This window comes from Anguilla anguilla, chromosome 7 (assembly GCF_013347855.1).
Source record: "Anguilla anguilla isolate fAngAng1 chromosome 7, fAngAng1.pri, whole genome shotgun sequence".
Classification (NCBI taxonomy): domain Eukaryota; kingdom Metazoa; phylum Chordata; class Actinopteri; order Anguilliformes; family Anguillidae; genus Anguilla; species Anguilla anguilla.
In genome coordinates this window covers 53344299-53359664 of record NC_049207.1, presented here as the reverse complement: position 1 = coordinate 53359664, position 15366 = coordinate 53344299, and the positions used below count along the sequence as shown (strand labels likewise).

The window sequence follows — 15366 nt, the reverse complement described above, 5'->3', positions numbered from 1 at the left end:
TTGTTTCTGTACTCTACGTGTGTCATTTGGTCGCACGCTGCTCAGTGGCAGGCGAACTTGAAAACCTAAATTTACTTGCAGGTCAGTCGTAATTTGCATATTACTTTGCAATGTGTCAGTGTTTTTTATGTTTCATGTTAGAGACTGCAGTGGCATCCACTGTCAGGTCAATAAAGCTTTACTCACATTCAGTTTGAAAGCTTACAAGAAAACCAAGGTATTGCTGTAGACAAAAATATAATAACTTCAAATCATTACATTTTAAAAAATATTTTTATATTTTATTTATTTATTTACTTAAATGGGAGTACTCCATTGAGATAAAAAAATCTCCTTTTCAATAGGGACCTAACATAAAACACAAGTTACTGAACATCAAGTCACAAACATCAAACAGGGAATCAGATAGTAGTGTAACATAAATTAAAGAACAAAGCAGAGGTCACGAATTACGTTTAAAATCAGCAATTAAAATTTGTCTATTAATTAATTTCTAATTTCAATATAATTTCTAATTTTTTATCATTGTTTGTTGTACATTGTACGTATCGTACTTTATTCATTTGGTGACAAAAGTGTGTAAAATCTCAGACACTTTTGAGATTGCTGTTAAACATTGAGGAAGAGCTCTTTTGTAAGTGTGGACATAATACAGGGCATTTGTTTTTTCCCACTGGTTTGCCAGTTGAAGGTGTTTGACTCAAAATCTAGCGCCACCCTGTGGTTGACCCTGGTCAGGATCTTTGTTATTTCCAGGCCTCTGTTCTGACTCAGCATCTCACACAGATATCTGATGTAAATCGAGCCAGTTCCTGTGTTCCTCCACGAAAAATAACCTGCAAAATTAAAAATGCAGTGAGAGCATTGTAGCCATCTTCAGTGTGTTGAAGTTCTTTTTTAAAGCCTTGGTAGTTTTCTTATTTCACATTTGTACAGTCTGGGCGGTTACCTGGAACTGTAGAAAAGCTGCACAGGAAATCTCCCTCCAAAATCTCTGACATTTCCGAGGACTGTTCACCCTCCGCTGAGTCCACTTCAACTCCAGGATCGTAGTCATGTCCCCTGCAAGCCTGCAAAGAGCACGAGCGGTTGGCTAACTGTCACCTAATGGATGGATTTGCTGGCGCCCGTTGCGTGAAGAATCCGTGTATTATTTTGTGTTAACGGTGCTTCCGAGGCTAGAGCACAACAAGGATGGAACTCAACAGAACTCTAATGAGTCAGTTACATTCAAAATCTGCTTAACTGAAATTAGTTTGTACAGGGGCACATTTTGGCAAGGGGTTGTAAGAACAATTCTAAAGGTTCTGACTGACAGGGGCCCTCAAAAAAATAATAGAACATAGAATTTTCTGGGGTAGTGGGACCCATGATGAAATCTTTTCACTCAGGCCCAAAATCCCTGATGCCCCGCCCAGTCTGAAACCGTAGTGCGTGTTTGGTAAAGGCGAGAGCTGCCATTCTCTACCTGGACGAAGAATAATTTGGGCTTCCCCTTCAGGGTCGGGCATCTCTTCGCGGTGAGGAGAGAGGTCAGGGCCCGGAGAGGAACCTGCCCGTCCGTTCCGAAAATGGTCCCGTCCGCCCCGTGGCTGAGCAGCACGCAGACGAAGCACGCCCTGTCTCCGTGGTCTTCCTCAGACACTGGGGCCCAGGGGAAGATAGCAAGGCAGTGAGAACGCAGCCGCGTCAGCCGTAGGCGTACAAAATTCTCCCAAAAAACACTGGGAAACCTTCACCTTCCCGTAGGACCCTCAGCATGTCGCCAACGGACAGGTTATTCTCCTCCTGCACGGTGAACTTGAGGGATTCGAACGTCCGCCGCAGCAACTTCCTGTCCACCTCCGTACCGTTCCGTTGAGGCATATCTTCAGAGGTGAGAGACAGGAAGTGGATCCTTACAGCGCTGGTTATTAAACTATTTAATATTGTGACCCAAATTGGAAGTACTTTTTAGTACCGGGACCCAAATTACAACTTTAGTACCTTTCAGGGACCCATGAAATATGCATACTAGCACAGCCCAGGGGGATGTACTGTATGTAGACTCATTCCCACCTCACTGACTCCCGTGACCCATTGTGGGTTCTGACCCAAAATGTTTAAGAGTCACTGACTTACAGAACCACTATCAGTGAGTTTCCTCTCTGAAATAATAGTACTGTAATTTAAGATGTACATCTATGCTAAAATACAGTTAGCATTCATTCACATTATGCATAGATCCATACAAAACTAATAAAGTTGTTTATTGATTTCATACTCAAATCTACTGTCTAGGTATATTGTACCACCCTACAAATGTCTCCATAGAATAAAATGTTTATGCATTTACGGTCAAAATCAAACTGTCACAACCATACACTACTACACAAACAGCTGTCTGAACTGATGGCTCTGAATATCAAATGAAAGGAGCTTTTGTCCACTGTAGTAATGCACAGTTTTAATTTTGACGACACTCACCAGTAAAGTCTTCGTTGTTGATGATGAGGCATTTACCCACATGAGCATAATCCCTGCGGTACTGGAAAAGGCAGGGACTTTCCTGAAAGCTAATAATATTAATAATTAATAATAAAATAATTCAATATTAAGTTTCACACACGTCAAATATGTATCGTTCTTATACATTTGCTTGTTTCTGGATACCAAACTGCCATATTCGACAGGCCTGTAAAAAGAGTTTTAGAATTGTAGAAGCAAAGAACTGACAGGTCAGGTGAGCCTTTCATTCAATGCATACATTGTGACATGCAGCATGTGATGAATCAGAAAAAAAGGAACTGATTTTTCTGATTCAAAAATTCCACAATTTTGAGCCCATTTTGCTAATGGCATATTGGCAATATATAGCCAATCATTGTACTTTCACATATTTAAGGTTTGATAACAATATCCCAACGTGCATCTACCAAAAGATGTTAAATTAATTAAGATGATAAATTATTTTGGGTTCATTTCTGATTTGCAAAGGATGCAACATTTAGACTTAAAACAGAAACAGAAATATGTGTCAACATTTCTCCTCTGTACATTGTAATTTCCCCCATCAATTCATAATTACAAACAAAAACTTGTATTACATTGCACTTAAAAAAACCAATGATAATTATAGCATAATATATACTTATTAATGATTAAACAAAATATGTAGTACATTGATTTATAGTGATTTCAATAAAAACAGACTCATCCTAGCATAACTAAATAGATCATGAGAATAAATGATTAGTGCAATATTGTACTATTCAAAATAGCACAATTCAAAATAGATATTATCTTCATATACCACATAACCTTTATCTTCTCATTATTGACAGTCATTTGTATTTATACTGTACCATTGAGAACGCTGGAGATTACCAAATACAGACAACATGAGTCACACATAACATACTTGCCTTTTCTCTCCTGTGATCTGCGATGCAGAATCCATTAGTTCTCTCTCTTCAGTCTTTCACAGAAAAAAAGAGCTTTGAGGAATAACTGAAACATGTGAATGGGTTCTTGATTTTATTTTTCCTCTTTCAGTTTTAAAGTGATGATGTAAGCGAGCTAAAGACACACCTCCTTTTCTCCAGACGTGTCTTTATTGCCCAGTTGCACTTTGTGGGGATATTTGCAACTCAATTAAACATTAACTGCAACCGTGTGGTTACAGGCCCCCAATGTCGTGTTAGGCAAATGTCTTCATATCACTCCACTGTTCAGTAATCAAACACAAGGTTTTCAGCCATCAGGTGCACTGATGTTTCTCCTGCATTGTAAGATTATTTGTAAAAGTGCTAAATTACTTTAATGCAATATAAGCATGGAGCTGTTCAGTTTCATGATTTGTAATATAAACCACAACAAGTGTTAACAGCCAAAATAATGGTACCACAGCCGATATCTTCAATCTACACTATAAGCAGGTTAAAGCAGGCTATTTGATATGCTACATGAATTTATTTGTATTGCTGTGTCTTTTGCAATATTATTGAACTGTCATTTTTTGCAGACTTTCACAAGAACAGTGTTGTCACTAAGATAAGGTGTGCAGAGGAAATTAGTGTTTATACCATAGACTGTATAAAAATAGGTTTATATGTATTTTCATAATACACTCATTCTATTATTTCCGCCTGTCAGTAATGACAAGAAACAGATTAGTTCGAAGTTAATCATTACCTAGATGAAACAGTCTCTTTTCAACACAGCTCTGAATTTGTCACCATGTTTTCTAGAGAATCAGACTCCAAATACATAATTAACAATAATAAATATAAATAAAAAAACCCAAACAAATGTTGACTATAAAGCCGCTTTCACAAGAATCAAACGCTGCGTTCAACGTCAAGTAAGGCGGTGACGACACGAAAAGAATCGAGCGCCGCAAAATTTGACGTCATCCATCCAGAACACCGGTAGGTTCGGAAAACTGTAACAAGCGGTGGTAGGAGCCGGTTGTCTGCGTTGTAAGGCTAAATTCTGAATCCGCTTTATGAGGCCGAAAATCTTGGGTTTATCCCAAAATGTTGGCACGGATGTGATTGGACGCACTACGAAAGATCAGGTTCAAACAAGGTCAAAGTTCCAATTAATTTATCCTTTGAGGACCGCAACTTGTGTGCTTAGCGTTGCTGTCAAATCGGAAACCTAATTGAACCTAATTGAAATTAACATCTCTTTTTCAAGGGGGCGAATTCACATGTAGCATACACACAGTAACAATCACAATGACAAGACAAATTTATTTATTTATTTATTTATTTATTTATTTAATGTTTATTTGATCGGGAAAGATACATTTAAACATAGCTTACTGACAAACAATATCCAATGCAATGTATCACAGCATTTATAGCATATGCTAATTTCCGATGCTTGCTAATGGAACAAGACAAATCACAATCATAAACAATGGATAAAGATTTAAAAACAGGTGCACTTTTCAGCAAAAAGCATTAAAGACTAAATGATTAAAATCATTACATGATAAAGAATCACAGAGATTTAGTTAGCGTTAGTGTGAGAAATACAGCTCTTTGGTGAGCATAGAGACGATGGAGGGAATCTGCTTCTTGGCATCAAGCTCTGGTTGTAGGTTGAATGACTGAAATTCCCGTGCCACCATGTTGTTCACACGGGTCATAATCTGCATTATTTCCAGCTGTTTCCCATACTTGGCCAGCATGTGACACAGGGACTGGATGAACCAGGAGCCTTTTTCAGTGTTCCTCCAGGCATAGTACCCTGGGGCAGAGAACCATCAGAAATCAACGACAGAACAGTGAAAACCAATCAGGAACATCAATGCACAAATGGATGACAGTATATTTTATAAAATCTATAGTTTAAAAAAAATATACATTTAAAATATTAACGTATATTTCACATAATTCTTTAGAGAAAAACAAATGCCAAGACTGTTGTAAAATTATTTATTTCGGATGAAGTGCAATGTGAGACCATAGGGGTCAACATAGCTGACTGATTGTCAGATGCATTGGTCGTCCAGGCTGGCTAGGATTCAAGCAAGTAGACATTACAAGATGACTCAACATTGCATGGGGATGTGAATGGAAGTAAATACGTATGTGAAGATGCTGCAAATTCTAGAAAGGGATGGATACTTCCAAGTTATTTTTAAACAAAGTTATTTTAGTAACCATAGTTTCAACGGAGATTGGGGGGGGGGGGGTGGTACCTGGAGCGGTGGAGTAGGCGTAGAGGAAATCCGCCTCAACCGGGATCTTCACGGGTGATCCGCTGTCCGTCTCTATGACTCCGTCATCCAGATCAGTCCCACGGCACGCCTGCCTCACGCACGGGGAAAAGTTCAAAAAGCGCGCACGTCGTTTGCAGTGCACTGCCTACTCAACACTCTTCCAGGTCTGATACACTGTCTACTTAACACCCTTCCAGGTCTGATACACTGTCTACTTAACACTCTTCCAGGACTGAGTGTCATCCCACCTAACCACTACACTAGCATACGCACACACACACACATATATATATATATATATATATATATAGATATCTGACTCTGCTTACACATTACTCAACTCAGTCCAGCTACTGGTTCATTTAAAGAACCACACTGGTGCACAGTCTCAGTCTCTGTCTCAGTCTATGGCCGGAAGCCCTTAAGGGCGATGCGTAATTGGCAGTTGCATTGCCCAGGGTATGGGAGGGTTCAGTCGGTCAAGGGTCTGTGTTTCTTTGCTCTCCAGTGACCCCCGCAGGGTTAAATGAGCACTGTGGAGTGCATTTCAAAATGCCGCGTACGAAAGGGCTTCCCCCTTCCTCCCACTCCACTTTGTGCAAGCCGAGAGAGAAAGTTCTCAGAGGCGCAGCTGAAAACTGACTCTTCAGACTGAGGTAATTCACACACACACACTGAGAGAACAAACCTACAAATTTGGGGAAAAGACGTAGGCAGGGAGACGGTTGCGGGACGGTACCTGGATAAAGAACAGTTTGGGTTTTCCCACCAGGGTAGCGCAGCGGTCTCCTCTGAAGAGGCCGGTCAGTTTCGGGAGCTCCACGGGACCATCGGTCCCATACAGCATGTTCTCTTCCTCCCCGTGGCTCAGGAGCACGCACACAAAAGAGGCCGATTGGCTGTGGTCCTCCTTCGATACTGAGCACAACGCGCAGCGTTAATGGCATCAGTTAATGGCAATACACAGTGTTGATGCTATCAATCACTTTTTCCTATTAGCCTGAGGTCCTTAAAGGTTGACTGCTGTTGGCCAAGTTTTTCATCTCAAACAGCAGCCGTGGTCTTCTTTTATTATTTTTCTTTATTGGGCAACTATAGGCAATTACATGACGTGATTAAGTTGAAGTGTGCCAGTATCTGGTGCATCGCCATGGAAACATTTTGAAAGAGAGCGTGAACTAGGAAAGTGAAGGTTGATCCCAACGTACCTTTAGTCAGCTCCTCTACTATCTTCGCTACTGTCAGGTCGTTGAAGATTTTAATGTCATAACCCAGCCCCTTGAATGTTTCCTTCGCAAGGCGTTCATCTATGTCTGTGCCATTGCGGAAGCTCAATCCTTGTGAGAAAAAAATAATAATACAGAAGAGAGATGTGACTTGTCCATGGTCAATCAGCAGAACAATTGGAATTCCAGCATATATTTATTGACACATTAGCAAATGATATAGATACTTTCGCTAATACCTCCATAATTAAAACTCTTTTCTGAAACATATACTAGAATCATATACTTGCACGTTAAAAACAGTTTTGTTTGTTTATCACATGGCAGATACACAGACCATCTACATAAATGTTACCTGTCTCTTTGTCAAATCTTTTGTTGTTGATGATGACACACTGCCCGATTCTGGCGTAGTTCATGTTGTATCTGTACCTGTCAGAATCAGACTCTCTCTTCCCCCGTGTTGGTTCCACCTGCGCCCTGGAGGAGAAAGGTGCAAAGCCGCATTAGTATCTTTAAAAACAGGAAATGAGGCAATAGAACACCACGACGGTAGCATCAGTCGGTGAAAGGTGTTCTACCATGACATGGAACACATTTCTTCCCTTCTTTAAGACAGAAGCCAGAAACACACCGTGCAAATTATCGACGGGCTTTTTATCAAATTATCGACCGTACCAAAAATACATCTACACGAAGTTGCACATTTTTTTTCAGCAAACCACTGCGTTTTACTCAGGTTTACCATGCTAGTAAAGAACGTACCATGCCACTTCAACAAAGTACCGCTACTAATAGCCTACTAACGAGCCAACCCTGCATTGTGTTAATAAGCTTAAAGGGGGAAATTATTTACACCGAATAATGACCTAGAATATTGATTCCCCTCGTTCCGAATTTGATCACTTTAATATTTCTTTTTATACAGCTGTGTGCAATGTAGCACAGTGTGTTGAACATGGGACTTTTATCTTAAAAGCATACATAGTCAATTCTGACATAATCTGGCCCCTTCGGGAAGAGGAAACATTTCAAAACCTCTATAGTCAACAGTCCATTGTGGTTGTTGAACATTATGCTCGCCTATCGCATCGATTGACACCCTATGTTCAGCGTCAAAAATTTCCAAAACTAGCCCTAGACTTCGTTAATAGTGTCACCGGAAAATGCGTTCAATTCAGTTCAAATTGCTATGACCCGAGTCGCGTTATAGCGGTACACCACAGCAAAAAGTCCGTTCATAAGGTGTAAGAGAAACGAACGTGTTAACTTACATTGACCTCCTCGATTTCACTATATAAATCCAGACACTATAATTTTTGGCAGCTACCTTGCTAGGGCGGCTATATATTACTTTCTGACTTCGTCAAGACCGATGGCAGGTAGGTACCCGTAGGTCGGTGGACTACCACTTTCTGTTTCATCTCCGAATTGAAAGTTTCAATGACTACAGTCAAATCCAGGCTGCGCAGATGTATCGCCAAGGTAGATCTCTATCTATACCGTGACGTAATTCTCCATGCCCTGCAGCCAAGAAGTGCGGAGCATTGGCTTTCGTGAACAACTCGTTGACACCGGTAACTTTCCTTTTGACTGTTCATTAGAAGGAAGAGGGGACACGAAGTTTGGCAGGTTGCGCCACATAAAATAATAACCTCTTTAGTCATTGTTTGCGCACTTATGAACCGTCTGTTTATAATCTCTCTCACGTACACACACGCAACAAGTTAACTCAACAGTTAATTGGAGGGGAAATTCCATATATAAAATTATTGTTGTAGACCCAAAATGTTTTTTAGTATTTTTTATTATTGTGCATTCCTGAATTATGAGCAATTATAAATATGTACTTAAGACAATAGTACATAAACTACATGGGTCCCCATAAACACAACAGAATAGTTAATGATGGACGTTTCTTTTTACCCATAGTGCATCCTGTTCCAAAGTTATCATAACGTAATAAAAGGGCAAATTCTAAATAACACAATCCTATTATACCACGTTGCGGTAATGTTTTTATGATACCCTCGGGATTACACCCAGCATTCATGCTAATTTAGGAAAGCTCTGAAGTGAAAGACACGTGTTAAGATTCTGGGGACCTACACAACATATGAAGCACACATGATCTGTGGGCTAAGAACTTAATGTATGCATACATGACCTTATACTTTTTAATTTCAATAAGTATTCTGCATACATTTTATTTACACTGACACCTCCACTACTTCCACGGCTTTACAAATTTTACTTGAATTAAAAATCTCTCTCCTTCCTATTTAATGACATCAAGTGTCCTGAGAGGTCGATCAGGAGAGGCTGGGCAGCACAACTGCGATTGGCCAGAGGGGTGGATCTGCCGGAGAGTTCAATGCTGATTGGTCCCAGAGATGGATCTGGCGATGAGCTCAATGCCAATTGGCACCAGAGGTGGACCTGCTAGAGAGCTCAATGCCGACTGGCCGGAGAGGTGGATCTGCTGGAAAGCTCAATGCCGATTGGCCCCAGAAAGGGATTTGCTAGAGAGCTCAATGCCGATTGGCCCGAGAGGTGGATCCACTGGAGAGCTCAATGCCGATTGGCCAGGTCCAGGGCCTTCTGCAGGCTCTCGTTGATGCTCTTCAGCTGGCGCTCGGCTCCCAGAACCCCGCGGGCCTCCAGCAGTAGAGCCGGCGCGCTGGAGGGGCCATACTGAGGGAAGGAGACACAGCGCCACACTGAGGAACAACAATGCAACTGCACCATGTCTACATCCTCACATCCTGCTGTAGGCCAGCTGGACTCTCATTCATCCAAGCTTCGAACTGAACACCTGTCCATTAAAATATAAATAAATACATAAATAATAGTTTTAAGCTGCTGTACATGTGCTTCTGTGTTTTGGATTAAATTAACTGGCTGTGGCAGAGCTCCCTCTTGCCCTCCCCCCCTCACCACTTCCTCCTGGGCGGGGTATCTCTGACAGTGAGCCCGGTATTTCCTGTGCAGGTCCTTCAGGGCAGACAGGAAGGTGGTTCCCTTCCGCAGGTCGGTCAGCCTCTCCTGCAGCCGCACCTGCTCCTTCTGCAGGTTCCTCAGCTCTGTCTCCTTCCTGGGGGTTCACAGGGGAGTTACCCAGGAAAGACCTCACCCTCACCCTCACACTCAGCTCTGTCTCCTTCCTGGGGGTTCACAGGGGAGTTACCCAGGAAAGACCTCACCCTCACACTCAGCTCTGTCTCCTTCCTGGAGTTCACAGGGGAGTTACCCAGAAAAGACCTCACCCTCACTCTCAGCTCTGTCTCCTCCCTGGGGTTCATTGCATTACATTTTATCTGGCAGACGCTTTTATCCAAAGTGACAGTAAGTACAGTAAGTGCATACCGAAGGTCATCGGAACTACAAAACACAGGTCCGACAAGGTACAATACTCATCATGTAACAGTTATTCATAGCCATGAACACATTAATTCCACTTCATTACACCACGTTCAAATCTGGCAAATCTAATTCTTCATTTATAGTTTGGATTTAAAAAAAATATATTTCCAGGGCTGTCTATCAATAACTTTTCCCACATATGTTCCCAAAACTTACGTTATCAATTCACTTTTGATCTCGAGTAGTCTGCTGCGTTTCTTGTTAATGGTGCCATTGACCTGAGTTGAAATAAAATATAAAACGGAATTATAAATTTATTTGGTTAGAATAATAAAGTCATAGAATAATAAAGTCATAGTAGGTCAAATAGAGAGCCAGTGATGAGTCTCAATAGCAAAGAAAATCTGAAATTTTTTAAAATGAGGGTTTCTTTGGATAAAGCTGTACAACCACAGGTTTAATAATTATATTTTAAACTAAAGATGGCTGTTGCAACAATTCAAAAGCCAACACAACCAAAATGTACATTTATGGGGAAATTGTCGTTTGGTTACACCTCAGTGAAATTAAAACCAAAACGTATTATCCAAAGGAATTTCAACAAAAAAATTCAAGCATGGCGAAATTTTTACCTTGACATTTTCCCTTCTCAAGCTGTTCAACTCCTTTGTGTTGGTTATCTAAAACAAGATTTGTTTCAGAAAAACAGTTACCACCCATAACAGGAAGTCCTTTATTATACCACAAAATAACCAGCTCAGATCATAAACATGGACATCGGACCACATGTACATTTAGCTTCGCTCCCAGTTAACCGCTGCTACTCACCAGTTCTGTGAGCTGATCCTCAAACATGTCTGAGACGGCATCTATAGCCTGTTCGACTGGGCCTGAGCCAACGGTCTCCCTGAACGCGAAACAAAGGGTGGTCCAAAACCGGAGAAATCAACCGTTATTCCTTAGTCCGCGGATAATGGAGATATGGCAGAAAAAGTGAGTCAACACGCCGGCTAGCTTTACCGTTAGCTCAGCGGTGTTTGTACCGCACCGAACTAATGATGTATACTCACTTGTAGTGCGACACGAAATCCAGGAAAGCGTCCAATACCACGTCGAGATCAATGGGAGTCCTGACATCTCTTTCCCGCCGTTTGTTCTTATTGGACGGGCCAGCGTCACCTGGGAAACACAACCATCACAGTCTTCTTCACGGCTCACCAGATCTGGAACCCGAGAACAATCTCCACGCCGGAGTACCTACCCGTTAAACACGTCCTCAAAAGGCAGCCCTATCCAGGCAGACCATAATATTCACAAACCAACACGTCCCCCATTCACGACTTTTGAAGGTCAGTTATTCCACGGTGATGTCATAATGATCACACCACATGACCGCTCACATGGTACCTGAGGATCCAGAGGAGGACTTCCTCTTCTGGGGCCCCGGGTTGGGCCTGCCCCCAGGCGGCTCCCTCCGCTCCCCCGCGTGCGGCCCGGATGACTTCCTGTCTGGCTGATTGTGCTGAGGACAGAGGTTCTGATTGTGCTTCTGAAGGAAAAATCTGCCCAGTGGCACTGCTACTCTGATACAGCACTCAGAGAAGAGCCAATCAGGCTCAGCTTGAGGACTGAGCTGAATGAATCGCCTCCAAAAAGGATTAAAAAAATTATTTTTGTGTGTGTGAGAAAGTGAGCACGCCCGATCTTACCCAGCTGGGGTCCTCCTCGGACAGGTCCTCAAAAGACAGGGAGGAGCGTCGCCTGCGGCGTACGGCGGCTGCTCTGGCGCTCGCTGGCTGCTCCCCCGCTGTGCTGCTCTCTCTGGGCCCGCTGCCCGAGCTCCGCGAGCGACCCATCTGAGGGCACACAGTCACTCACAGTGTTACTGACACAACATTACTCACACCGTATAACTGCATTACCAAAATTGTCATACTTCACTAAATTTCATAACCGTCCATGAAGACTACAGAGACGTCTAAACCAGTGATGTCAGACGGAGGGTTCCCAAACAGAGGGTTCCCAAAGCCCATACCTCCTGCCCAAGGGACGAGGCGGAGCCGCCGGGCTGAATCGATCGCTTCTTTTTAGGCAGTGCAGGAGCTGCCTGACCTCTGACCCCCTTGGTCCGTTTGGGAGGCGGCTCCTGTGCGGCAGAGCCTGAGGAGGCGGAGTCCTGGAGCATGACACACACACACACACACACACGACAGTGAGAGACGTCCCCATTCAGAAAAAAACCACAACTGCAGCCAACCTGAAGCACATAACCAAGGGGTCCAACCGACTGAGCCGCTTCACAGACTACCTACTGCAGCAGACACAACCAGACCGACATTACCAAGCACCAAAACACAGAGCAGCTAGCATGCAGCTTTCACCAAGCATAACCAGCTAAAGAGCTCGTTTTAACTAGCGTGCGGTTAACAGGTGGAACAGAGAGAGGTGGAGACCGTACCGAGTCATCTGCGCTCTCTTCTCCAGAGACAGGTGGAATCAGCTCGCCCGAGGAGGACGACGGTCTCCGTCTGCCAGTCGCCTCGCCCGATTCGGGCCCCTCCGAAACCCTCTGCAGAGCCCTGAGAAAGGTACAGACAGTCACGCGAGAGGACGGGTGTGTGGGGGCAGCCGCATTCGCGGTGGAGCTCTGGTTATGCAAGGAGGGGGGGGGGGGTAATGCAGTAATGCCAAACCTGCTGCTCGACTTCACCCCCAGGCTCTTTCGCCGGGCGCGTGGCTGGCCCCCCTTTGGGGCGGAGTTCGTCGTTGGCGGCGGGGCACGGGCCCTTCCCGGGGTCTGCCCCTCGTCCAATCTGCGGACCCTCCGCGGCGTTTCGGCACGGCTAGCCCCGCCCCCTTCTGCTCCCTTCTTCTCCGGCGCGACCTTTTGACCCTGGTTAGGGCTGAAGTCATCCTCCAGAGCTGTGCTGTGCAGCGGGTTACCTACGGTGGGTGTCAGGGGTTCGCTGAGAAACATCTTTACCCTTTAAGGTGCGAGATCACAACTAGAGTACCCGATTAGAATGTTCCCTAGAGAACATTCTAATGTTGACTTAGAAAAATCACTACTACTAACTGAAAGCAGTGGAGCTCTAGAACACTGAAAACACTCAAAAAAAACCTTCAAATTATAGAAATGGACTAAAGTCGAGTTTCAGTTGACGGCACTCCACAGATTAAATGCATGTGTACCCACCGACCATGTCAAATGTAAAAAGTTTACTCTACATGAAAGTGAAATTAAGGCAAATAAACTCACCAAAACTGAGAACTTCTTCATCTTCAAAGGAGCTGGCTTTCTCGATGGAGGACACGTCCAAGGGAGATATGGGCAAGACCGCCAGTCCTTTCGGCTTCCGGGGCTTCTTCGCTCCAGAATTCTAGAACAGACCAAAAATGAATCGATGGTCGGGTACAAAAAGGCTTTTGTGGTTTAAACATATGAGGAATACACCTATTTCATGCACAGTTGCGCAGGTATATCGGAGTGAAAACGAGTGACGACAAATCAACTTCATCTGCATAGCCCATCACACTATGTAACATCACATAAGCAATCATAAAGAGCAACGTTCAACGTAAACTGCCGTTAGCTACACATATGAAATAAAGTAACGTACCAAAATTTCCTTCTGAACACTGTCCAGCATCTTTCCCATTCTGCTCTTCTTCGAACTTATTCAAAACAAAAAAATAGGAAAGGGTTGATTTTAACTTGAGATTACGATGTAGAAAGCAATGATAACGTTCAGTTGCATTGATTTCCTGGTTGTTGCTAGTTTAGATTCTTTCAGTCAGCATACACTTAAAATAAACAATGTTAATTTCAATCCTCAAAAAAAAAAAAAAAAAAATCAGGTAACGTTACAGTAACTGGCTAAATCTGCTGAACTAGTACATCAAACGGAGAAACGCCCATTATTAACTAGCAAGTAGCCTAATTTGAACACAGAAATGTCGCAAGTTACCTCATTCTGTCAGATGTCAGCTGGTTGCAAACTGCGAAAAACAGGAAAGAAACGGTACATACATTCTGATGGTTAGCAAACGAGATAGCCCGGTTCACTAACATTAAACAGACTGATATTCAGCTAGTCTCTCTGGCAAACGTTAAGAGAAGCTTAAGTGTTAAGTCCGCTAGCTAAACTGCGTGTTACATTGCAATCTGTATTTCCACAACATGTTAGCTACTAGCTAAATTACCTCGCCAGAATGAAGAAACTAGATTAATTCAAACCCAATTCACCCAGGCAAACAGCGAATAGATTCATTGCGCATAGTTAGTTAACTACCTTAACAGCAATTAGGTTGTATATAGCTAGTTAGATAATTCAAACACTAATTCATACCACGTATCTTGTTTGCTGTTTATATTTTTCCCGCGAATACAATTCAGTTTGACAGGGACTGCACAATCGGTACTGTTAAAAAATCCGGGGTGATCTGGTTTAATTATTGTCTTGATATTGACATAAACGCCAAATCTCACCTATATATGTAACAGTGATACAAAACACACCAAAAAGGAAACTGTTTTCACAGTAATTTTAGGGGCAGAAAAGTTATACTGGAAAACGTAAAAAAAGAGATTTCAATATTCACCTCATGACGCGTTGGACTATTCCATTTGGAAAGACTGGAGTTGGTATTTCTGCCACCTAGTGGTCTGGATGGATGGCCAATCACTATTTTGCGATTAACGTTGGTACATTATTCTTAGATGAAATAAAAGTAAACGTGATCTGTGATTCAATCATATATACTGTTAAAATGAACCACAATGGAAGTGGTCAACGGTATATTTGTCAATGACAAAAATATGGCCATAACGTCATTATGTTGACAGCAAGATAACATGTACTACAATGGCTGGGTTCAGGGAACATCAATTAGTAAACAAAGTTTGAAGTAATTCAGTATATAAAAAATGTTGTCTGATAATGTATGTAACCACTTATCTGCAAAGGTTTTGAGAGGCAAAGACCAAAGAGCAGTGTTTATTTGATAATGCTGCTTTTAGGAAACATATGCATCTCATCTCTATAAAACGCAGAGACACGATCT

General features: G+C 42.6%; 3 protein-coding genes across 7 annotated transcripts; all 3 read right to left on the bottom strand.

Moving 5' to 3' along the window:
• Window positions 1–254: 254 nt before the first annotated feature.
• LOC118231433 (caspase-3-like) lies at window positions 255–4009 on the bottom strand. The gene is made up of 6 exons (XM_035425232.1): window positions 3405–4009; window positions 2467–2555; window positions 1740–1868; window positions 1469–1644; window positions 950–1070; window positions 255–836 (listed from the first exon to the last, which is right to left on the bottom strand). The coding sequence occupies exons 1-6, from the start codon at window positions 3437–3439 to the stop codon at window positions 610–612; spliced, it is 777 nt and encodes a 258-aa protein (XP_035281123.1). The 5' UTR covers window positions 3440–4009; the 3' UTR covers window positions 255–609.
• A 747-nt stretch (window positions 4010–4756) lies between these two features.
• Window positions 4757–8304, bottom strand: LOC118231090 (caspase-3-like). The gene is made up of 6 exons (XM_035424571.1): window positions 8214–8304; window positions 7295–7419; window positions 6922–7050; window positions 6453–6631; window positions 5693–5801; window positions 4757–5238 (listed from the first exon to the last, which is right to left on the bottom strand). Coding segments are annotated over exons 1-6 (774 nt in total). The 5' UTR covers window positions 8216–8304; the 3' UTR covers window positions 4757–5008.
• A 424-nt stretch (window positions 8305–8728) lies between these two features.
• cenpu (centromere protein U) lies at window positions 8729–14997 on the bottom strand. Of its 5 annotated transcripts, none has more exons than XM_035424567.1 (15): window positions 14905–14997; window positions 14271–14301; window positions 13923–13977; window positions 13562–13682; window positions 12996–13245; window positions 12761–12881; window positions 12338–12478; window positions 12012–12158; window positions 11710–11824; window positions 11373–11481; window positions 11131–11209; window positions 10935–10982; window positions 10519–10580; window positions 9877–10033; window positions 8729–9633 (listed from the first exon to the last, which is right to left on the bottom strand). In XM_035424567.1, exons 2-15 carry the CDS (start codon window positions 14273–14275, stop codon window positions 9511–9513), a joined length of 1533 nt encoding a protein of 510 aa, XP_035280458.1. In that variant the 5' UTR covers window positions 14276–14301; window positions 14905–14997; the 3' UTR covers window positions 8729–9510. The 5 variants fall into 5 exon arrangements, with proteins under 5 accessions (XP_035280458.1, XP_035280460.1, XP_035280456.1 ...); XM_035424569.1 differs by lacking the exon at window positions 14905–14997 and adding an exon at window positions 14792–14816; XM_035424565.1 differs by lacking the exon at window positions 14905–14997 and adding an exon at window positions 14652–14728.
• Between the last annotated feature and the right edge of the window lie 369 nt (window positions 14998–15366).